The sequence below is a fragment of the Callospermophilus lateralis genome, chromosome 6 (assembly GCF_048772815.1).
Source record: "Callospermophilus lateralis isolate mCalLat2 chromosome 6, mCalLat2.hap1, whole genome shotgun sequence".
NCBI classification, from domain to species: Eukaryota; Metazoa; Chordata; class Mammalia; order Rodentia; family Sciuridae; genus Callospermophilus; species Callospermophilus lateralis.
Genome location: NC_135310.1, coordinates 110,699,716 through 110,724,085, shown reverse-complemented (window position 1 = coordinate 110,724,085; position 24,370 = coordinate 110,699,716). Strand labels below are relative to the sequence as shown.

General features: G+C 48.9%; 1 protein-coding gene across 2 annotated transcripts; it reads right to left on the bottom strand.

Moving 5' to 3' along the window:
• Nucleotides 1-3,255: 3,255 nt before the first annotated feature.
• Aars2 (alanyl-tRNA synthetase 2, mitochondrial) lies at nucleotides 3,256-15,071 on the bottom strand. Of its 2 annotated transcripts, XM_076858629.1 has the most exons (22): nucleotides 14,823-15,071; nucleotides 13,667-13,858; nucleotides 12,941-13,086; nucleotides 12,577-12,744; nucleotides 11,763-11,907; nucleotides 9,801-9,946; nucleotides 9,523-9,631; nucleotides 9,138-9,176; nucleotides 8,927-9,038; nucleotides 8,343-8,476; nucleotides 7,765-7,909; nucleotides 7,376-7,548; nucleotides 7,144-7,257; nucleotides 6,904-7,044; nucleotides 6,164-6,301; nucleotides 5,954-6,063; nucleotides 5,696-5,804; nucleotides 5,273-5,395; nucleotides 4,943-5,053; nucleotides 4,291-4,374; nucleotides 4,071-4,181; nucleotides 3,256-3,696 (listed from the first exon to the last, which is right to left on the bottom strand). In XM_076858629.1, exons 1-22 carry the CDS (start codon nucleotides 15,063-15,065, stop codon nucleotides 3,532-3,534), a joined length of 2,958 nt encoding a protein of 985 aa, XP_076714744.1. In that variant the 5' UTR covers nucleotides 15,066-15,071; the 3' UTR covers nucleotides 3,256-3,531. The 2 variants fall into 2 exon arrangements, with proteins under 2 accessions (XP_076714744.1, XP_076714745.1); XM_076858630.1 differs by lacking the exon at nucleotides 4,071-4,181.
• Between the last annotated feature and the right edge of the window lie 9,299 nt (nucleotides 15,072-24,370).

Here is a 24,370-nt window from a genome sequence, read left to right as displayed (position 1 = left end):
TCCTCACACCCTGCTCCTCAACTGTCCTTGCATCCCTTCCTCTGAACTGAGAAACACAGGTGTCCAGCCCTCTATCAGCCCCTGGAGGGGCCCCAGCTGTGATGGCCTGATGCCAGAGCCCCTGTGGCTCTCCAGGCATTTCCTGCTCTGCTTCCTCTGCCTTCTTAGTCCCCACCCCACCACAACCTCACACCAGGATTCCCTGAGGATTGCCTTCTTCAGGGGCCTGGGCTTTGGCCCACACCTGCCTTGACCTCTTTCATGGGCACCATGTCTCACCTTAGGATGTCACTCCTGAATTCACAGCTGGGAATTCCCAGTTTGTGGAGTCACAAGAAGAAGGGAAAAAGAGTTTCTCTGACAGAGCTTGGTCTTTGTCACAGCGGGTTCATAAGCTCTGGGACCCCTCCCCAGCTTCGGCTCACTAAGGCCTGTTGTCTCAGAAAGGACTCCAGGGGGAGGCTCCTCTCCCCATCCCTCATCCTCATCTTCCCTCAGACACCGCGGTAGGGAAGCCTGGCTCCAAAGGCCAGCGGGTCCCTCCCTCGTCCTACCTGGGGTGAAGAGGCTCTGGCTTCTCTTCGGTAACCAAGGGAAACCAGGAGGGAGGCACGGGAAGCTTCTGGAGCTGCAGGGTTGCAGCCCTCCCGCTGGGGATGAAGGGACAGTCTTTCTAAGAGGACTGGGGCCCCAGGACTTAGGAATGCTGTCCCTCGACACCTACCTGATGTCTCACCTTCCCCCTCCTATTCCCACAGTTCCCCACTCCCCTCACGGGGGACCCCCAGGCCTTGGGGCTAGTTTGCAAATAGTGACGGGGTAGGACGTAGGACGGGGAAGTGGGGGCGGATCCCCGCGAGGGGGCCCGGGTAGGGTGGGGACAGAGCAGTACGTGCCGACCTGGACCGGCGCTTCCCCGCTATGGCAGAGTGGGCCGAGGCGATGGGCTGTGTGTGCGGGGGGCGCTGGAGCCCCAGAGGCTTCCGGGCCCCGCTCCCGTGCGTAGGATCGATCGGGGAGCCTGGGTGGGTGTCCCCTTTCCCAGAGGTCCCTCTCCAGCTCCGCCGGCCGGGCGCTCGCCCTCACTGGCCGCAGGGTCGTTAGGGACGCCTGCGTCGCCAGGGGGCGGGCCGTGCGTCCTCGCAGGGCCAGGTGTGGGGAGCGCAGGGGGCGGCCCCCACGGTTGTCCTGCGGGCGGGCACGCGGCTAGCTGGTCGCCCTGGGGTTTCCTGGGGAATCGGCTGCGTGGGGCCGTTGGTAGCGGGAGCTCCGTGACCTTGGGCGAGGCCTGGTGCCTCTGGGGGCGAGTTTGGTAACGGGTGGACTTTCTGTGTGGAGAGGTGATGGCAGGGCTCTTGCAATGGGTGCTTTGGCCTCTGGATACCGTTGTGTGAAAAGGTTGGGGTGGGGCGGGGAGGAGGATCAGGAAAAGCATGGGGGAAACTGAGGATGGGAAGGCTCTTTCCGGGCACCCCCAGGAGTCACTGAGCTTCCTCAAGGCTTCCTGCAGCCCCACACCTTTCTTCAAGATGTAAACAGGGGGCCCGAGGCAGGAAGTATCCAGGCCTTTCCAGCCCCAAGCTGAGTGCCAGCCCCCCTTCTGGCCCTGGAGTGACCGGATGTGGTTGGTGTCCCTGATCTCCAAGGGGCTGGCTACTTAAAAAACAAACAAACAAACAAAACCAAAAAGAAAAACATCTTTCTGGAGGGGAGAGGCAGCCTGGTGGGGGTGGTGTCTCATGAAGGCCAAACTCAGCTTTAACTTCAACTCTGTGGATTACTGTCACTTAGTTACCTTGGGTAAATGAATATCTCAGATGCCCCACTATCAATAGAATGGGAATACCACAATGCACTGCGGTGCCCAGGGAGGAGCTGGGCCTGTGGTGAGCATCAATGAACAGGAGCAGCTGGGACACTCCTAAGGTACAGCTATGCAGTCCAAAGTCAGGCACCAGGGCTGTCAGCCCCTTCAAGCCCTGCATGGGTTTACCCACAAATCATCACGACTCAATCAGAATGAGAAAGTGTGCGAGGAATGACACCCTGCATTCCAACACTTTTTTAAAACTAGACAACCCCAAAATCTGGTAGCCAGGGGACCCCTGCACTGAAGATGGGTCCACAGAGGTTCTGTTTTTCATCTTGCAACAGGATTTGGGAACAGGCAGTTCTAGTGCCTGGCTTGGAGCAGGGTGAACTCATACTGGCGGGGGAGGAGGCCATCCCTCCAGCCCCTGACCTCCTCCAGCTCTGGGCAGCTGTTTGCTTCAGCTCTGGCTGGAGCAGGTGCTGTGTAACTGGTTAAGAGCCTGTGGTTGGTCTGACCCCATGCTCTCTCTGACCCCTCACTTACTGTCCCAGCTCCCTGCTCAGTGGCACTGGCCTCTTCACCCCACTGCAGGGGCCTGCACTGGCTGCCCTCTGCCTGGAACACTTGTCTCAGACTTCTGTGGGGCTCACACTCTCACCTCCAGCTCCCAGCTCGGATGCCACCTGAAGGTGAGGCAGTAATGCCACCCCACCCTCCTGACCCCCAGTCTCACTTTAGTTTTCATCACTGACACCCTCTTCTTTTTTTTCTGTGCTGGGGACTGAACTCAGGGACTCACACATGCCAGGCAGGTTCTCTAACTCTGAGCTACACCCTCAGCCCTTTTTAGTTTGTTATAGGGACTCACTAAATTGCCTAGGCTGGCCTCAAACTTGCCCTCCTCCTACCTAAATCTTCTGAGAAGCTGGAATTACAGGCCTGTGTCACCGTAGCTGGCTCTTGTTTCTCTTTCTTGCCTACTTCTCCCACTAAAAGCAAGTCTGAAACTTGCTTCCAAGCAGAAACTGTCTGGTGCTTGCCGCAGTCTCAACGACTGAGCAGTACCCGATGCTCAGTGTTATCAACAAGTCAGCAGGGCCTGAACTAAAACAAGAAGTCACTGGGAGGGTTGGCTCTGCTGTCATGACTTTCACATACAACACTTCTAGAACCCAGTAGCCAGGAAGCCCTTTGTTGGCACCCAGCTAAGCCCAGCATGCAGGACCTGTCTGAGCACTCTGAGGATGAGGATGGTCCAGACTGGGATCCTGGGTGGCCTTTCTGCTCTGTGTGAGTTGTCAGACAGGTGATGGGGCACCTGTGCCATGCTGGGAAGAAATTTTTTTTTTTTTGATGGTGCTAGGGATTGAAGCCAGGGTCTTGTGCATGTGAGGCAAGCACTGGACATTGTTTTAAGTAGAAGAAACTTCCAGAGCTTCCTATCCTTTGTGAAGTACTTTTTAATAAGCAATCACAGCCACAACAGCTTGTGTCTTCACATTGGGGGTGAGGATGGTGTGTCTTTGGGCCCACTTCTGCTTCCCCTGGCCCTGTCTCCTTGTGTCATACAGGGCCCAGACGAGGTGGCCCAATTCCGCTCAGCTACTCGGCCTCCAGCCTCGAGTCCTCTCTGCTTCAGCTTACTGGAGGTTCTGCTGGCCCTTTCAGGGTGCCAGCTGCATGCCTGTAGTCCATGTGGGTGCCTGGGTGGACCTTGGTCAGAGCTGGTTAAGGGCGTAGGTTCGGGCTGTCCTGAGGGCAGCTTCCAGGTCTGTGGTGCTTCCAGTGCCCTGGGCCACCACTCGAGAGCCCCAGGCCTTGCCCCCCATGTGGCTGCACACGGCCAGCGCCCATGCCTCTGCTGTGAAGGTGGGTGTGGCACCCTGAGGACAGAATCAGAAGGGGAAGGGATGCACTGCAGCCCTCGCTGCCAGCCTCCACTCAGCAGACCCGCAAGAGTGGCATCCTGGTGACCAGCAGCCCCTTTCTAGCTGTGGGCAGAGGCTGATGAGCATCTGTGACTTGTTGCAGGGAAGTGAGCCTGGGAGGGGTGGGCATTAGGGAGTCCTACAGTGTCTTCTGGGGCAGCAAAGGGCTATCTTTAGGGAAAAGGAAACTGCCCTATGTCCATTCTGGGATGTCCCCTAGGGCACCTCCACTCAGCCCTGACCTTCTTGTCTGGGAGGAATAAAAGATACAGAATCAGAGAGCTGGACCAGGAACTGCCAGGGGTGGGTTGCTCTCCCGCTTCCCTTACCTGGGCCACCTGACAGGCACACAGCACGTTGCCCACTGGCTGAGGGCTGAGAAGGAGCACGGACGTGCTGGGGGCCTGTGCGCACAGCTGCCGCACCACCTTCACCAGCACCTGGTGGGAGGACACAGGGGACAGCCTAGCTTCCTAGACTCCCAGATACCTCCCAGCCAGGACCGTGTCCTCCTCGGGCCCTGAGGCAGCCCCCAGTGCCAGCACTCACTGATAGGGACTCGGCAGGGACTGTGTCCACAATCAGAGGCCCCTTCGTGTGCCTTTTGAGCAGCTCCTCGGATTTCTTTGCAGCCTGTGAGGCAGGAAGGACAGTAGAGTGGTCAAGCTGAGAGCCAGATTTCCCATCATTCCTACCTCAGAGTTAAGCCCCAATCCAGATCCCCATGCTGCTTCTGTGCCTTCCCTCAGTGAAGGTCATCAGCTCTGAGTGGTGGTGGCGGCAGGAGCTCTGCCAAGGATGTCCCTGTTTTTTGTGCTCCACCCACGTCCTTCCCGCCTGCCTTGCCTCTTCCCTTCATCATAGCTCTAGGCCCCTACAAATAAGTCACTGAAGGTGATAGGAGGAAGGCTGAGCACAGATGGACCAGGAGGGGAATGACAGTCACAGGGCAATGCGGGTTCAATGGGGTTAATCAAGTTAGGTTTCCTGGAGGAAAAGCTAGGGGAGAGACAGTTTGGCAGAGAGAAAAATGGGGACACAGTTTGAGATGGCTCCTGGCTGGCAGGTGAAGGAAGCAGTGGTCACCAGCCCCTTCCCCTTTGTCCCTGCATAGGCTCTGACTTTGCCTCCCACCACCCCAGCCCTTTTTAGGGGAAAGCTTCTCGGGGTTCACAGGGGCATGGCCACACCCCCCTCTTACCTGGCCCATCTCCAGCTTGCGGATGGCCGTGTTGGCACGACGCTGGAGCACCTTCAAAGTGGCCTGAAGCTCCCGCCGCTGCCACTGGGGCATCGTGGCAGTGTCCACAGCCTGTGGCCAGGGTGTGTCATTTTGCCCTTTCCCTGGGTCATGCCTCTGAGGCAGGGAGCAGCAGGGCAGGGGCGGACACCTCACCCGCCCTGCAGACAAACCCCTGGACCCCAAACCAACTGGAGTGCTGGGTAGAGACTGGAGGGTCCAGGGAAGCCGGGGAAGGGAACAGGACCAAGAGAAGATGGGAAACAGCTCCCTTATGGGGATGGCCCCTACCTCCGTGAGCCGTCCCGTGTCCTTGGATAGCCGCTGTGCCTCCCCCAGGTCCTGGGTGCCTCGACTCAGCCGCTCTGTGGCTGCTTCCACCTCCTGGGTGAGGCTCTGGCCCACTTCTCGGGCCTGCAGAGAGGGGACAAGATGGTCAGAGCTTCCAGGCTTACTGTCACCTCCCTAGGACAGGGGCTTGCAGCTGGTCAAGGTCAAATTAGAAATATTTAACAGCAAGAGCTCATCAAGGCAATAGCACCAAATAATCTTACCAGGTGCCAGTTGCCAACAGCTGGCCTGGCCACACCAGTGTGCGTATATGAACACTGGCTCCACTGCGGGGCATCCCTGAGCCCAGCAGTGTTGGCTGTGTGTGTCCCCTGCCCTCCCTGTCCACACCTGGGAGTCTCCTGGGCCTACTGGTGCGCTGACCTGCTTGGCCTGCTCCCCAGTGACGGCCAGCAGACGAGTTGTGCCTTTGGTGAGCTGGTGCTCCCCGATGATAACCAGGTCCCCCACATCCCCTGTGCGTAGCAGGTGCCTATGGGAAGGAGGAGGCAGGACAAAGTCAGAAGGGATTTTTGGAGAGAAGGGAGAAGCCTGAGCCCCAAGTGGAGGTGTGGTGGCTCCAAAGACCATGGAAAGGTAAAGATCTAGGGTCCCGGTTCAGGGCAGCAGAGAGAGACTCACGTCCCACAGCAGAGCTCCACAGAGGTCTGCAGTGCAGCCTGGGAGGCGGGGTCCAACGCACAGGCCACGGGTACCCCCACGGACACCACCCGCACTGGGTCTGGGTACACCTGAAGGTTAAGAGGGGACAGGCCTGTAATTGCCTGTAAAGGACAAGGAGGAAGCCTTCTGGGTATGACTGAAGGGAGCAGGCCATCTCCGTCAACTGACCTCATCCAGAGAGCGCAGGCCAGGGATGTGGGCAGTGAGTGCCAGGGGTACCTCCTCCATGTATACAGCCTTGTCCTGCCCCACAGCTTCCTGCACAGTATCTTCTATTCTCCGGAGCTGCTCTGGGGTCAGTGGGGCCTGGGGGGTTGGGGGAAATGGACATGGAAACAGGCATTAGCCTTATCCTTGTAACTGATGCATTAAGGAGCAGTTGATGTTCACTGAACTATCCCCAGGTTCTACAACAGTGGCTGGCACATAATAGGTTCTCAATAAACATTGGTAGAGGAATAATTATCTTCCTTAGAAGGCCACCTGGGAATTGGGCCTACTGGAAGCTGCAGCCCTTTCTTTGGGCATCAGAAGTTGATGAAAATAGGGCCCAATGGGAGAGAAATATAGCTGGGGGCACTGCAGGAGCAAGGGGTCAGCAGGTAGGATGGGAGCGGTCAATGAGTGCATTTTGGTGGAAGAATTAGAGCTGATGGGTAGAGAGGGGGAAGGGGAACAGCGAAGGTAAAAGGCACCCCAGTGTAAAGAAGAATGGCTAGGGTGACAGTGGGAACAAAGTAGGTGGGTGACTGGAGATGAAGGGAGTGTCCCTAGCTCCAGGGCCTGCAGAACCCAACATCAGAGCTGGGAGAGGCCCACTGTCTAGTCTGGTCAATTCCGGCACACTGGACTGTCTCTTTCTAAGCAACTTGCTTTATATAAAGCCTGTCTTCCTGTGCCTGGCTCACCTGGGTGGCCACATCAAAGCGCAGTCGTTCTGGATTGAGATGGGAGCCTCGCTGCTCTGTGTGAGGGCCCAAGGTTTGCCGCAGAGCCCAGCTCAGGAGGTGGGTGGCCGTGTGCTTCTCCATGCAGCCCAGACGCCAGTCCTGTAACGCTTTTGTCATTCAGGGTCCTGGGTGAGGATGGGGCCTGGGGAGGTTGAAGGGGTCACAGGATATTGAGCATAACTGGGCTGGGGTCCTTACCTTATCCACATGAAGCTGCACCTGGTCCCCCACTTGCAGGCATTCAGGGGCCACTGCCTCATGCAGGACAAAGCCCCCAAAGACTTGGGCCCGGGCCACGGGGAATAGCACATCCTGAGGGAGAGCAGGGCCAAGATGTGGGAGCATTGCTTGTGTCTTCTCCCTCCCTTTGGCCCCCATCCAGGCTTAGGTCTGCCTCCACAGAAGTTAGCCTACGGTGGGGAACACTCACCTGCTGTCCCGCCCGTACCAGGTAGCCTCGGTCAGAAGCCTGACCCCCCTGTTCAGCATAGAAGTTGGTCCTGTCCAGGAGGAAGCCACAACGCTGGCCTGCCCCCACAGAAGCCACAGCTTTCCCGTCCTCTGTATACAGCCGTAATACCTGGGCCTCACAGGTGCCAAACTCTGCCAGGGTGCAGAAGGGTTATCTGTGGTAGGCCGCGGCTGGGGATGTGGAATGTGGGTCTGTGACTTGAGGCCAACAGGCACCAGGCTGGGGCCGCAGCGACCCCTGGTGGCTAGCCTGGGGAATGAATAAGGGCTGGGAGCCATCATCTTTGATGTCCTCCCCAGTCATGGTCAGGCAAGCTTGTGGCCACCGGCTTGGGTCCAGGCTCTCACCATAACCCCCATCAGGTTGCAGGGAGTAGCTATACTTGGGGCTGTCATCGGTTGGAGGCACCCCTTGCCGTTGCAGCTCCCCCAGTGCATGGATATTGAGGTGCAGTCCTTGCTCTTGCTCTGGCTCAGTGCGCTGAGCCCGGTGCTGTAGGACCCGTGCATGAAAGAAACAAGTACAGAGAATGCCATGGGACTTGTGCCTTGGAAAACCCTGACCCACGAACTCTGCAAAGGGATATGGAATAAGACCTCAGGGCTTGGTTGGCTGGTGGACCCTCTCTCACGCAGGCTCCTTGGGCCTGGGCCTTCCTACACACCACCCCTGGAGCCCCCTCTCTAGGATGCTGTTCTGGCCTCCCCTCTTCTTCTCTGTTAAGCTAACTGCCAGCTAGTGTTCTTCTCCACAGGCTCTGAGCAGGGGCTGAGCTTTCTGTTCCATCATTCCCATGGGTGAGGGGACAGACTATCTCAGCCTCTGGATTCTTCTCAATAGCTATAGATCTTGCCCCAGGAACTCAGGGCTGGGGAAGAGGCTGACATGTCTCAACAGAACCAGAACAGGGGTGCCCCAGCTGTACCTGGGCCTCCTCTTGGGCCAGTCGTTCCAACCCTGCAAAGTCCAGCTTCACCCCCTTCTCCTGCAGCATCAGCTCCACAAGGTCCAGAGGGAGCCCCAGGTCCCCAGATAGTGATAAGGACCAGGCCACTTCGGCTTTGAGGAAGGAGGACAGAGTGTTGAGGAGGGCAGGGGTATGGCAAAGGAAGGGGAGAGACATAAAGGAGAAGTAAGGGGCCAGGGCTTTTCTAAGCACATAGAGACAACCATGTGCCAAGCACAAGTGCCCCCTCCCCGTACAAGGGACTCCCCGGTGAGGGGTCACCTTCAAGCTTCATTTCCAAGGCTGGAGCTGGGATACTTAGAGAAGTGGGGAGGCTCGGCCTAAGCATGCAGGCCCCCTTGGATCACAGGGACATGAGGCAGGGCTGGCTGGGCAATTCAGGGTAGGGAGATGCGGGGTGAACTGACTGCTGTGGGGACAGGAGAGGAGGCACAGGGAGGCAGGATGTGGACAGGAGCCACAGGACTGGCCCAGAGCTCCTTCCCCTCCCTACCTTGGAGTGTCTGGGAACTCCTCACACTTCGGCTAGGTACCCTACTCACCAGGGAACAAATCAGAAGGCCCCAGGCGCCTCAGAGCTCGGTCAATGATTTGCCGGCCCCGCTGCAGGGAGGCCAGGAAAGTTGCCTCATCCTCTGACACTAGGTTGGTTATCTGAACAGGGCAGGGCAGGAGTGGAGCTGGGTTTCCTTGGAGGGGGACCTCTCTCCACAAATCTCCCATCGTCCCTCCCTCCCCATCCAAATCTAGTACCTGCGCTGAGTACTTCTGCAGTTCGGGATAAGTGTTCCCCTAGGGAAGGTAAAAAGGGCTGAGGAGGCCTGATGGGCGCCAGCCCACCTCAGGCCTCCCTGAGGACAACTGTCCTGGAGGCTCAAGCCCTCTGAGGGACAGGGGAAGGGACCCATATAGGCCACTGGTTGTCCTGTGGGTTAGGGTTAGAGGCAGAAGGGAACCCTAAGGTCAAAGGCTCAGTGGCCTGGGCCAGGACCCTCAGGCAGCCTCCTTGCCTCTTCTAAGCAACTCTGGCAGAGAAGATGCTGGGCTGGACACTTAGGAAGAGGAATCCTGGGGACCCAGGCCAGGGGTACTAGCTGGGCTCAGTCATAGGGTCTTTCAGGGCCTAGGGAGGCCTTACCAATGTCTCCACCACCACTGGCACCAAGCTGCCCAGGAAGCCAGGTGGTGCCCGTAAGATCTCTGTGGAGAAGCGCACAGCTCGCCGAAGAATCTGACGAAGAACCAACCTAGGGGGGTTCAGAGCCCAGATATGAGCCCCCAGCAGCCCCTGATCACAGTAAGCCCTCTCCCCCATTTGTCTTGTGCTCTCCACCTGACCCACTGCTCCATGTCCTTCCCTCCTTGCCCTGTAGCCCCAACAGCTCCTGCCACTCTGTGGAGCCCTTCCAGACTCACGGGGCACCTGACATTCCTGGGGAGACGCCATCAGCAATGCAGACACTGAGTGTGCGGATGTGGTCAGCCACCACGCGATACGCTGTGTCTATGCGTCCCTCGTCTGCTGCTCCTACCCGGCCTGAGTAAGGGGGTGCCCCACAGCTCTGGAAAATAGGAGAGGAAACATGCTGCTGGCCCTGCCTGATCTGCCCAGGTGGATGTTCTTCATTGATTCCACAGCATCAACCCTCAGCCCTACAGTCACCCACTTTCAGAATGGGCTTCTGAAGAAGCTACCCAGGTGAATGAGAGCTAGTCCTGCCTACATGGGGCTTACCTCAGCATTAACAATGATCACGACTGTGATCACTTACTGAATTTCTACTCTCATTACTGTTCAAGAGGTATTATTATCTTTAAAGAGAGGAAACTGAGGCTCAGAGGAGCTAAGGGACACAGGCCACAGAACTCATCAGATGCAGATCTGACCTCTGAAGCAGGCCTTACAATCTACACATGGGAGTGCTCGCTGGATTCCACCCCTTCCCCAGGCTTCCTCAAAACAGTAAACAGCCCTGTCACTCACTGCTGGCAAGTCATTAACCCTGCCCCTCCCTATCTGATCCCTCAGTGGGTCCTTTTCTTCTACCTCCATGAGAACTCCCCAATCAATCTGCTTTTTCTATTTCCACTGCTGCCACCTTCGTTGTGCCCCATGACTTGACTGGCCTGCTAATGGCCTCCTAACTGTTTCTTGGCCATTACTCTTATTACCCTTTAGCCCATGATCCACACAGCAACAAGAGTGGCCCTTCAGAAGCGTGCGTATCTGGGACCTGTCACCCCACACCCCAGTCCTTTTCACCACAGGTGGAATAAAAGCCTCACTTTGGACTTCAAGGCCTCACAAGATTTGACTCCTGCTTTCTTCTCTGTGATGGGTTGTTTGCTAAAACAGTCCTTTCCCGAGCACACAGCACTTTGTGATGTAACTACAGCTGCTTCCCATGGAAGGACAGAATCGATTTCTCCATTGCGTCTGAGGCTGGCCTTGTGACTTGCTCTGGTCAATGGAATATAGTGAAAAGGACACCATCCCAAGCCTACACTTCTGCTTTCCTTCCTGGAACAAGACTGAGCTAGCCAGCTGGATGATGATGGACATACAGCCCACGCACCCCAACTGGAAGTCAGCCAAACCCTGAAACAGAGCTGCCTCATAGTTGAGCACAGACGTATGGTGACCTCATATAAGACCAAAAGAATGACCCAGCTAACCAACAAACAGCCTGCCTCAGACTCATGAGCTCAATGGTGGTTATAAGTCATGGAATATTTGGGTAGTTTATTATTTAGCAAAATCTAACTGACACTTGGCCAGTTACATCTCCTGTGATTCTACTTTAGCAGGCTGGCTGTCTTTGGTCCCTGGTACATGTCAAGACTTTTCCTGCCTCAGGGATTTGGTACCAATTGTACCCTCAGCCTGAAATAAACTTCCTGTTGCTGACTCATCTTTTAGGTTTCAGTTCAAAGGTCATCTCTGGTGAGCCTTCTCCACATACCTCATCTAGTATTCCTTGGTACCCCCCTCGGTTACTCTCAGCCATGTTTATCACTTGTTTACAATTTGTAACCTATAATCTTATTTGTTCATTTACTCATTTATTGTCTTTCATACTAGCAAGTAATCTCTGTGATCTCCTGCCTGTTTATGGTTGTTTCCTCTGTACCAAGCACAAAGAACTCAACACAAAGTAGGCCTCAACTCACAGTTTTTGAAGGAAGGAAGGAGTTAGAAGCAACATCAAGGAACAGTGAATCCCAGCCTCATGTTTGAAACTCTGGGATTCTTGGCTGGTTACTGTCCCCCACGTATTGGAAATACTCTGAATTCTTAACAAAGATGACAAGCCACTGAGGCTGAGTGCCAAAGACAAGCAGGTTAGAGAGCTTCTGGAAGGACAGAGGTAGGCTCACCTGGTGAATGGCATTGAGAAGCGGGGAGAAGAGGTCAGTGTCATAGGTGGAGCACCTGCCTTGCAGCACGGCCACCAGCCTTTCTAGGCCCATTCCTGTGTCCACGTGTCGATGGGGCAGGGGCTGTAGGCTTCCGTCGGCCTCTCTGACCAGGGAAGGTGTACAAGATGAGGTTAATCAGGATACAGGTGCAAGGCAGATGCCCAAGTGGAGTAAGGAGAAGTCCAAAAGGGCCCAACACTGGGAGGAACAGGATGCTTCCGCCCCCCATCCCCACCCAGTGGGACATGACAATGGCCTTGAGTCCTGTCCTTTCTTATACAGTACTAACTCTACCCTCACCCTTGCCTGGGCCTTTGCCTAGACCCATACATCACCTAGTAGGAAAGAATTTTTTGCCCTTAGAAAGACATGTCAAGCCTAGAAGAAAATCTTGAAGAGCATTAAGTTCAACTCCATTGCATCCTAACAGAAAAGAGACTAATTTAAATTGGCATGGACAAAGACTAGGATTGAATCAGTCATTATCTGAAAAGTATTTAAAAATATGTCTGATACATATTAAGTGCCTTTTAAGCATTTGTTTTTATAAAAAGTGGATGAGTCTTCAGACTGCCACCTTTATTTAAAAATATTTTTTTTAGATGTTGATGAGCCTTTGTTTTATTCATTTATTTATATGTGGCGATGAGAATGGAACCCAGTGCCTCACACATGCTAGGCAAGCACTCTATCACTGAGCCACAACCCCAGCCCCTGACTGCCACCTTTTTAACCCCTAGCCAAGAATTCCCCAGCTTCAGCGCCCCATTACCTGTTGTGCTGCATGAATACCAGATTCCAAAGTTCCACCAGCTGAGGGGCTCCCACCCCACCAGCCAGGTCATAGTGGATCTCAGTACAGGGCCCACAAGGGCCAGTGTCCCCCATCTCCCAGAAATTCTCCTGTGATCCAAAGGAAAGTACACGGTTGGCAGGCACCCTGGGGAGAAAGCCAAGTAAGTGGTGGGAGATAGACTCAGAAGCTGGGACACTTTTGTCATGAGATTCCCTCCTCCAAGTCCCAGCTCAGCAAGAAGAGGAACAGGGCTGACCCTGAGACTAAGGACCTATGCTGGCAGTCTGTTTTCCATTTTACTTTCCCTCCATGAATGAATATAAAGAGGGGACTGACTTACCCTAAGCTGAGCCAGATGTCCCTGCTCTCCAGGTCTGGGTCCAGTCCTGTTTTGGGATCTCCACCAAAGTAGGAGACCCAAAGCCTATCCTCAGGAATCCCGTAGACTTGAGTCAGAAGTTCCCAGGCCATGCTGCAAGCCTCTTCCTGCAGTAGAAACCAGGAAGTGGGGGAAAGGGGGAAGGTGGGTGAGAGGAGGCCCTAAGTACGTGCCAACCAAGCCACATGAGTTCAAATCTTAGGTGAAGACAAAACCATTTCCATTGCCTATCTTGTTTCTGGAATAAACCAAGACCATTTCTGACTTTGAAGTTTATTTTTTTTCCTGTCCAGAAAGCTTCCCTGTTCATCTGCCTATCTTCTTTCAAGTTCTAGAATGAATCCTACTTTTTCATGAAATCCTCTACCCACCCTAGTCTGGGGTGACTTTCAATTCCAGTTAGCACCTTAGCATTGCTGTCTGGCCACTTATTCATACGATAATGTAAACACATCCACTAGATGAGAGGTACAGTCCCTGGAGGGCAGGGAAACAATCCAATTAGGGAAATGAGGTGTAGTCCCATTATACCTGTTCATCCAGCACTTTGCCTCTATATCTAGTATGAGGCCCTGCCTAAGAAGACAGGGAGGGAAGGTAGCGTTCACCTTGGCCTCTTTCTGGATCAGGTCTGATCTTTTCTTAACTCTGATCCTTTCTTAACTCCAGAACTTCCTAGAGACTCACCTTAAAATATTCACCCCTGAAGGCCCAATTGCCAAGCATCTCAAAGAAGGTATGATGGGAAAGGTCTCGACCCACATCTGCCAGATCATTATGGCGACCTCCGGCTCGCACACATTTCTGACTGTTGGCCACACGCCGGTAGCCTGCCATCTCACTTCGAGGATCCACAGTGCCCAGGAAGATGGGCTTGAACTAGAAGCATGTGAAGGGAGAAAGCAGATATCTCCTTAGAAGGGAAAAGTGGGGAGTGGACATAGCAAAAGCTGTTCAGACTGAAGGCCAACTGTGACCTTGAGAGTACAGTGTGGTCTTGGCCTAGGAAGACAACCTGGGAGCCTGTGGCAGCCATCTCTGGTGTGTGTGAAGCACAGCTAGGGACTCTCTACTAGTAAAATAATTAAGAACGATAAATGTACCGGTGGCTGGAGACAGTGCACTGAAAGGTGACGCCTTTATCTCAGTGTCTTCAAACACACTCAGTAACTTAAGGGAACAAAACTGATCACAGGCCAGGTGCTGTGGCACATGCCTGTAATCCCAGCAACTTGGAAGCCAGGCAGGAAGATCACAGGTTTAAGACCAGCCTCAGAAATTTAGTAAGGCCCTAAGCAACTTAAGGATGCCCTGTCTCAAAATAAAAAAAAAAAGGGGGGGGGGGTAGGGATGTGGCTCAGGGATGAAGCACCCCTGGGTTCAATCCTCAATACCAAAAGAAAAACAACAACAACAACAAAAAAAAAAACTATCAGCATTTAGTAGGCTTTTAAAGTAAACCTCCCATCCGATCTTCAAATTATAGATGAGAACAACGAAGTCTAGAGAGAGTAAGTGTTGCTCAAAATCAAAGCGTAGAAAACATTACCTAGAACACAGCTGGTGCTCAATAAACATTACGGTCAAGTTATCTTTATTCATAACTCCGCTGGACTCCACACCTGCCATTCTGAGACTAAAAACCCCGTCCCTGACCAGTCAAGTCCTCCCCAATCCCTTGCTAGGCGTAAGCTCCGCCTCCAACGCGTCATCCAACTTCGCCCCGCCCCCCTTCTCCCAAAGCCGTGCGCCCCACCCCCCACTTCTTTTGCCCAATCCCGCGGCGCCTTTCTCCGGGAAAACTCACGAACTCCGCCCCTGATGAGTACGGCCCCGCCCCCACCTGGTTCATGCCCGCGTTGACGAACAGCAGACTCGGGTCGCCGCGGGGCCGCACGGAGGCAGAGGGTACCAGGCGGTGGCCGTGGCGATCCCGGAAGAAGCTCAGGAAGGCGTCCCTCACAGCGGAGCTCTGGGCTGGAGGCGGCTTGGTGGAGGCTGGCTGACGGCTGGGGCCTTGCCATGCGGGCGACCTTCGAATGGGCCGCCGCAGCCGCCGGGCTACAGCTGCCACCGGCGCCGCCATCGTAGCTCTGGGCAGCGGCCTCACGGGATCAAAGAGTGACTTGAAAGGAATCCGTGCGTTTCCTGCAGCGGCCTCTGGCGACAGGAGGACTCAGGGCAGCCTCTGCCGAGGTGGAAGTGGTTGGGAAGGAAGGGGGACGCTGGCAGAAGTTGGAATAGCACAGCGCCTGGCACATAGTGGGCCCTCGATTCACTTAGCATAAAACAAATATTTATCAAGAACGCGCCTCCTATGTGTTAGTCATTGATTTAGGCGCTTAGGTATTTTAGTAAGAAAATTAATAAAATGTCCAGCCCTCTGAAAACTATATTCTAGCAGTATTTGTTGTTATGCTTTTAGATTTTGCAAGGTTATAAATGGGGCTACAGTGAAGAGGTGTAGATTCAGTTTTGTGTGTGTGTGCTATGTATTTTTCCAGGCCTAGGGAAGAAGGTACAGAATGCCAAGGGAGTATCAACATTCATTCAAGGGGCACTGAATATCACAATGTGCCAGGCACAGATATAGGCACTTGCCAATTCCCTTTGCCCTTGGCATTGGAGATAGTCATTTTCTCCTTAGAGACTGAAGTAAGCCTTTTGGAGCAGGTTTCTGTCAGAGACACAGAAGGCAAACAGCATCTGCTTCATTATTAATTGCTTAATAACATTTGGTCTTTTAATTTGCCTGGGGATAAGAGAGAATCCAGGTCACCAGGTCAGAACAAAGCTGTTGGCTGAAAGCTGCAGAGATTGATCTCCATAGGCTCCCAGATGCCCTGGAGTTTTGTATATTTTGCTTCAGGACAAGAGACATCTTTCCCAACTCCCCTTGTGTCTTTCTCTCCATTGTAACAGCTGTGACTGTAAGGCCAACACAGATCCTTGTGGGTGCAGCCAGACTCCTCACAAGGCTTCTCATGATGACCTCTGCCCTAGGTTTGGGAAATTAAACAGAGACTGGGTCAAGGTTAAGGCCCATTAGGGTCAGCAGAGCTGACAAAGAAGGCCTTGGCTATAGAGGAAGGGGTTCTTTTGGCCACCATTCTTTGTGAGTTGTTTTTGGGGGCCTTTTGAAACCATTTCCTGTGTAGTCTATTTTGGACTTGAGTTTCTGTAGCAATAGAGAATCCTCAACTTTGTTTTCTGACAGAGCCCATCATGTCTAGACCATGATTCTGTTTCTCATGTAGCCCACGTAGGTTAAAGGTGCTGTTTTGTTAAGTGCTTTGCCTGTTTTGGTTTTTCCAGCATTTCTGGAACAGGAACCTAAAACCAGCTGGGGATTTCTGTGAGATTGATGACCTTGAAAAAACTGTGAAATTCTTTCCCAAACTGAGATGGGAGTGTTTCCCCGGATAAATATAGCAGGGCCTCTACTTTTTTCCAGATCGTGCTCAGAGAGTCTTTGTGTTATAGTAGGAACTCCATATTTTAGACTTGCCTGTATCTTGTGTGGTACCATGAATTAAAAAAAAAAAAAAAAAGCAGCTTTATTGAAATATACACACCATACAATTCACCCATTTAAAGTATACAAATAACTTTTAGTATGTTCACTGAATTGTGCAACATTACTGCAAATCACTTTTAGAACATTTTAGAACATTTTCATTACTTCCAAAACAAAGCTGGCATTCTTTGGCCATTAACCAATATATATATGGATTTTCAAATTCTGGACATTTTATATAAGTGGAATCATATATGTGCTCTTTTGTAACTAACTGTTTTCACTTAGCATGATGTTTTTAAGGTTCATCTATGTTATAAAATGTATCATGTATTTAAAAAATTATTTTTAGGGGCTGAGGTTATGGCTCAGTGGTAGAGTGCTCGCCTTGTACGTTCGAGGCCCTGGGTTCAATCCTCAGCACCTCATAAAAGTAAATAAATAAAACAAATGATGTCCAACTGCAACTAAAAAAATAAATATTTAAAAAGAATAAAATTATTTTTAAATTGCTTTCTGTTTAATTGTTTCTTTTAATTTTGTCCTGGCCTTTAAAAAAATATGATCATTTTCTTTTCTATAAATGTGGTGTTCTTTGGTGAATCACTTCTGTTTAGGATTTCTTGGTGAAACAAAGTGATTCTGTTAGCACTGGAATGTGTCTATTCTGACTTGCCACCATCATCTGATGAGGAAGTAAAACTCAAGGTCTGCAGCTTCCCAAGACAGATGGAGGGGGAGAGAACTCATCAGACAGGAAGTTAGCAATGTGGGAACATTTCTCCGGAGTACAGAGCCACTGTCTTAGTGTTTGCAGGAATTTAATTTTTGCAGTTTCAAATGAGGTCTGTTTTCTGGGGGCTCTTCAGCTGCATTTTGTGAGCACCATGTTGGGTGCTGCCTCTATTCTTGTTAAAGACAGTGTGCTGTGTCTTCCCTCAGTCTTGAGATTTCTCTTATGTTGCCATTTGACCTACTTATCTTGCCAGGTGCAAAGCACTCATATTTTGAGCCCCCCCCCCCCCCTTCACCTTGTTTAAAGAAGTGATACATTCATTCTGGGAGTAGAAACTGTCCTTTGGCTTTGAAAGCAGAAATCAGAGTGCAGTGGTATATTCTGTCCTGGACTGATGGACAGAAGATACTTTTCACCCATGCTGAGTACCAGCTTCGGAACCTTCTTTTTATAAATCATAAAGGCGGTCCTTCAGTGTCTAGGTTAAAAGTTTAACCTATAAAAGGTGTTCCTGGTTTGATGCGGTTATTACAGCATTGCCTTATGTGGACTGTGAAACAACACCTGTCAAACATTAAGACGCATGCGGATCTCCTAGGATCTTGTTAAAAATGCAGACACTGAGGTCTGGGGTGGGGTTCTGATCTGCCAGGTAAGAAAGGTTCCTGTCTGATTCTAGCAGGTTCTTGTATTTCTCGAATGTTCCCAGGTCTGCTGTTGCTGGTCTACTAGATCATACCTTGAGTGACAAGGATGTAGTAGAGGGCTTAAGGGGAGAATCTGAATTTCGGCTTTAGGAAGGGTGCCTTTGCCAGTTCTGGGTTTCTAAGGCTCAGGGACCCCTAGGTTCTCTCCTTTTGGGAGTGGCGCTCTCTTTGAGCGGGTGGTGGAGGCTGGAGCTTCTGCGCGTGCGTGTTCGCTCTTCTCCTCTAGTTGCTTAGAAACGGGGAGGATGTTGCTGTCTAGCAGGGGAGGAGGGGTCACTCTCCCCAGACAACCTAGTGCCGGGAGCTCTTGACTCGCGGGTGCTAGACAGCAGAGATCCGGCATTCAAGGCTTTTGGATCTTCGAGGGTCGGAATGCTTTGAGTTTATCCTTACGCATTTAAAAATAATTTAAAACTATTTTAAAATAATTGCATTTTAAATAGTTATATAAGTACTTACATAGTATCCACTCTTTTGCTTCTTTTGACTTGCAAAACCTAAAATATTTAAAAATGTTTGCTGATCTCTCCATTTGAGATGGGTTTTAAAAACTCATTTATAAGTCATAATAAAACATGTAGAAAACCAACTGAAACAAATGTATAACTTAATTGTTAGAAAAGCATACGTCTTGGCTGTGAATGTAGTTCAGGGCTTGCTTATCGTGCTCTAGGTTGTGGGGTGTTTTCTTTCTTTTTTTTTGATAGTTTTTTTTTTTAATTTTATTTTTTATTCTAATTTGTTATACATGACAGAAGAATGCATTTCAATTTATAGTACACATAAAGAGTATGATTTTTCATGTCTCTGCTTGTTCACAAAGTATATTCACACCATTCGTGTCTTCATACATATACTTAGGGTAATGATGTCCATCTCATTCCACCATCTTTTTTACACCCTTTGTCCCCTCCCTACCCCTCCCTCCCCTTTGCCCCCCAAAAAACCAAATGCTGAATGTTTTCTCTGATATAAGGAGGCTGATTGGTAGTGGGTTTGGGAGGGGAACATGGGAAGAATAGACGAACTCTAGATGTGGGTTTGATCCTTAGCACGCAATGGTACTCCCTCCCCGCCCCCAACAACTTGTATCCACCACCCAGGTCATGAACTAGAACTTGGCAGCTATCCAAACTTCCGTTGCTTCTGCCTCAACCCCAATCACCTTCCTCCTCCCAAAGGTGACTTTCATAGTAACCACCGCTTTGCATTTCTTTATAATTTTGTCACCCAAGTGCATATCCTTAGGTGTTATGATCTTGCCCATTTATTCTCCCCCCCCCCACAAGTTGATATGTGTTTTAAATCTTTTATGCTGTAGATTCCTACTGCATCTTCTTCTTTTCTTTAAAGGGCGGCTCAATCTGTACAGTTTCCCAGTCTGAGCTTTTGCTGTCTGTTTATTCAACATTCAGCTCACATTCTACATGTTCTTTGTTTTCACTATTTCATGCAAATTAGCACGAAATGGATCTAGAGATTTGTAGGACACAAGTTTGGTTCTTTTTAGCAAAACTTTAGATGCTCTTTCCCCAGAAGGTACATTAATGTTTGGTTGTCTGTCTTTCTGTAGGCTTATCAGCCACTGATAGCATAATGCCTGTATCTTTGAATTCACTAGAGGTTTCAATATGGTGGTAGTCTATTTCTTTCATATTTTTTTATTAGTTGGAATATTTTATGAAGAGATGCTTTCCCTGAGCTATTATTTGTTAACTAGGGGAATAGTTAATGTAGAGAAGACTGAATGTTTGATTTTCCCCCTTTACTTACTAGTGTTCGAGATAATAAATTTGTTTCCTATTACCTTTCAAAAGTGAGCTATTATATTTCCAACATCATTTAGAACATGTGGGTTTCAATATGTTTGATGGTTTTAATCCATTGCAATTACTAGCTCTGTTAAGCTTAAATTGTCCCATTATTGGTCAGTGGAGACTTCTTTGATTTGGCTGCTGAGTCTTTTTGATATGATTCTAATAGTCTGGTAGATTTCCTTGCTTTTTGTCATGGCAAGATATTTCTGGCTTATTTTGTGTATTCCTAGGCTTGGAATAGTATTTCAAAATATAATCTAATAGTATTTCAAAACTATAATCTAGGTATCTGGGATGCTTTTTGCTATATGTTAATCATTGTTCCTAGATTTTTGTAGAGAATATATACAGTATCTAACTATACTATTAGTTTCACTTTCTGTGGTTTTATTAATTGTGGTTAACCATGGTCCAAAAATATTATATGGAAAATTCCAGAAATAAACACTTTGTATGTTTTAAATTGCATGCCTTCCTGAGTAGCATGATGCAATCTCTTGCTAAACTATTCCATCCTGTGCAGGACATGACTCATCCCTTTGTCCAGTGTATCCACACTCTATATTCTACCTTCCCATTAACCACTTAGAAACCATCTTGGTGGTTAGATTGATTGTTGTGATATTGCAGTGTTTGTGTTCAAATAACCTTTTTTTTTTTTTTTTTTCAGTGCTGGGAATTGAATCCAGGGTCTCACACATGCTAAGCAAACACTCTACCACTGAGTTACATCCCCATCCCTTTTTATTTTATTTAATAATGGCACCAAATTGCAAAACTAGTGATGCTGACAATTCTGATATGCCAATGAGAAACCACAAAATGCTTCCTTTAAGTGAAAACGTGAAAGTTTGTCATAGGTAGGAATGTACTGTATAGGAAAACATATAGTGTATATAAGGTTCAGTATGATCTATGGTCTTGGGCATTCACTGGGGATCTTGGAACAAATCCCCTATTGATAAGGGGAAACTAATGGATTTCCAGATAAATTACTTCCTTAGAGGATTTTAAATAGAGGAACAATATGATCTTATTTATGCCATTGAAAGATCACTCCACTGAGGGAGAATGACTGTGGGGGTGGGGGAAAACAGGAAGCCCATTAGGATGTTGCTGATGTCCAGGAGAGAGGTGATAGACAGAGCAGACATGAGAAATGGGAGGTAGTACTGTAGTGGATGCAGGGAAAGAGGAAAAGACTAAGTTCCTGGCTTGAGTCATTGGTTGGGTGGTGATGCTGTTCACGGAGACTGGAAAGCCTGGGGAAGGAGCAGGACTATGGAAGGGAAACTGAGTTGGCTTTGACCATGTTAAGTTTGAAACTATACATCTAGGGGAGATGCTGCCTGATGTTGGATATAAAAACCCAGAGCAGATAGAGGCAAGATCAGACTGCAGCTATAGATTCCAGAGTTATGAGCATATCCATGGCCCTGGAGGAGGTAAGGTCTCCTAGAGAAAGTGAGATGAAGGAGAAGGGAGGAGGGTCAGGTTCTGATCTATTTCTTGGGGACCTGGAAGAGGAGACTCCTGTAGGAGGGCCTGAGAAAACAGGCTACTATTTTTTTTAAAGATGGAGAGAAGAGATAAGAGACTGTTACCCTATAACACTTAAAAATTATAGGCTGGGTGTGGGGTTCACTGGTAGAGTGCTTTTCTAGCATGCACAAGGCCCTAGGTTCAATCTCCAACACTGCCAGAAAAAAATAATGTTAAAGAGATAATTGCTATTTTAGCAAGAGGAAGAATTAATCTTTAAGTGAGCTAGACATCAGGAATCTTAAAGACCAGAAGACAGTAAAAAGGTTTCTTTAAAGGGGTGAAAGAAAATAATCTGTCAATACTGAATCTATAACCAGCAAATACCTCTTTCATGGATGACTAAATTTAAAAACACAGATAAAAATTAAGAGTTAAAAAAAAGTGAACAGGAAAAAAAATTAAAAGAGTTATAGCCAAGAGATAACACCATAAGGGAGCTCTTCCTACTGACAGGAAATACTATCAGATAAGCCGAGTGTGGTGGCACATACCTATAATCCTATTGACTCACGAGACTGAGGCAGGAGGATCACAAGTTTGAGGTCAGCCTTAGCAACTTAGCAAGGCTCTGAGCAATTTAGTGAGACCTGGTCTCAAAATGAAAAAGGGCTGGGGATTGGGGATGTGGCTCAGTGATTAAGTGTTCCTGGGTTAAAGCCCCAGTACCAAAAAAACAGAATTCAAACCTCAAACTAACAACAAAATCCCTATCAGATAGCAAGCTGAATCTTTAGGAAGGAATGAGAAACACCAGAAATGAGAAAATGTGTATAAATAGAAAGGCTATCCTTTATCCATCAACTTATTTAAAATACACTTAACTGTGTGAATCATAAGAATCTTACACTTGTTCTGTTTCTCCTTCTTCCCCTTTATGTTATGTAATATATATATAGTGACAACAGGAAGAATGGGGGCGGCAAATGAAACTGCGCTGTTGCAAAGTTCTTACATTTTATGTGAAGTGGTGTATTAACTTGAGGTAGATTCCAAAGACTTAAGGGGATATAGTCACATGTTGCTTAATGAGGATACATTTGACAAATGCATTGTTAGGAAATTTTGTCATTGTTTAAAATGTCCTTACACAAACCTAGACTGTAGGATTGGTTCCTTGATGTGGCCTCAGGAATCAGCCAAGAGAGGAGATAGCAAGGTAAAGTAGTGCACACCTGTAATCCCTGACTCAAGAAGGCTGAGTCAGAAGGATCGCAAGTTCTAGTCTAGGCCAACCTAAACAATTTAGCAAGACCCTGTTTCAAAATTAAGATAAAATAAACAGGGCTGGGAATGTAGCTCAGTGGTAGAGTACCCCTGGGTTCAGTTCCCAGTACTGAGGGAAAAAAAAAAGTGAAATGCATATTCTCTGAGCCAGCAATTTCACTTTTAGGAATGTCTCCTTCAGATATACTTGAATATATGCAAGATGACATATGTAGCTGTTCACTATAAAAAATGCAAAGCGGGTCGGGGATTTATGAGATTGCTGCTAATATAACATGGCATACTGTTTTATAGTAAATGTAAAATAAAATAAGTAACAGGAGTACATCCTAATGATCAAAGTATAGTATAGTAAAATATATAAGCCAGTTGTATAGTCATTCATTATCATCATCGAACATTATGTACTACTGTTCATGATACAAGTATATATGATAGGCAACCAGTAGATTTGTTGACATCACATCACTACTAACTTCGACATTACTATATAATGGGAATTTCTTGACTCCATTAGAATTTTATGGGGCCACTCTCTATCTGTGGTCTACAGACCAAACCCCCACAGTGCACTTCTGTACAATGTCAACGTTAAGCAGAAGCTCTTAGAGTATGGTACAAGGATTTTGTGGCGGCAGTCCTTGAAACCCATTCAGGAGGTCTGCAAAGTCCTCCCTTTTCCAACCGCATATCTGTGTGAGGCTGAATTTTCTTCATATATGTCAACCAAAGAACATATGGCAACAGATTGCACAAGCAGATATGAGAATCCATGTGTCTTTTATCAAGCTAGACATTAAAAAGATTTGCAAAAATGCAAAAGAGCTATTTTTTTTTTGGAAAATCTAGTTATTTTTTATAAAAACACATTATTTTGGTTAACATGAAATGGCTTTATCATTTTATTTTAGTTAACTAAAAAGAAATAGTTTAAGCTTTTCAGTTTAATTTCTAGTAGATATAACCCACATAGAAGCTCATGGGGGGTCTTCAGTACTTTTTAGGTATATGACCTGAAACTAAACACTTGAAAATTATTGCTCTGGACAACTGCTCAAAAATAATGAAGTGAACCGGGTGTGGTGGCACATGCCTGTAATCCTAGCGGCTTGGCGGGGCTGAAGCAGGAGGATTTCGAGTTCAAAGCCAGCCTCAGCAAAAGCGAGGTGCTAAGCAACTCAGTGAGATCCTGTCACCAAATAAAATACAAAATAGGGCTGGGCATGTGTAAGTGCCCCTGAGTTCAATCCCTGATATCCCCCCAAAATAATAATAAAAATAATAATGCATAAAATGGCACTCTTCATTGTAAAGCTGGTACAACCCACATGCCCAGGAGTGGATGGACGGATAAACAAGGTATGTATATACATTCAACAGAATTTGTGAATCCTAAAAACAAATGCAGCACTGATATGTGCTGTCATATGGATGAACCTTGGAAACATGAAAAAAAAAAACAGACAGAAAAAGGCACATATTCATGATTCCATTTATATGAAGTGTTTAGAATAGGCAAACGCACAGAGGCAGCAGATTGGTGGTTGCCAGGTGCTGAGAGAAAGAGAACGGGGAGTGCTGCCTGATGGATATGGAGTTTTATTTTGGAACCTTGCTACATTGCCCAGGCTGACCTTGAACTCTTGGGCTCAGGCAATGAAAATGTTTTAAGACCAGATAGAGGTGGTGGTTGTAGAACATTGTGATGTAAAAAATATTACTGAATGTACACTTTATTATTTAGTTTTGTTTATTTATGTATTATTATTATTATTATTTTTTTTTTTGTGTGTGTGTGTGTGTGTGAGACTAGAGATTAAACTCAGGGGCACTCGACCACCGAGC

Coding starts and splice junctions, on each gene's coding strand:
- Aars2 (XM_076858629.1), bottom strand. CDS start 15,065: ATGGCGGCGCCGGTGGCAGCTGTAGCCCGGCGGCTGCGGCGGCCCATT. Junction 8,477..8,926: donor GCCTTCTGATTTGTTCCCTG/GTGAGTAGGGTA, acceptor CCTTCCTCAAAG/CCGAAGTGGCCTGGTCCTTA. Junction 5,805..5,953: donor GTGGAGCTCTGCTGTGGGAC/GTGAGTCTCTCT, acceptor TCCTTCCCATAG/GCACCTGCTACGCACAGGGG.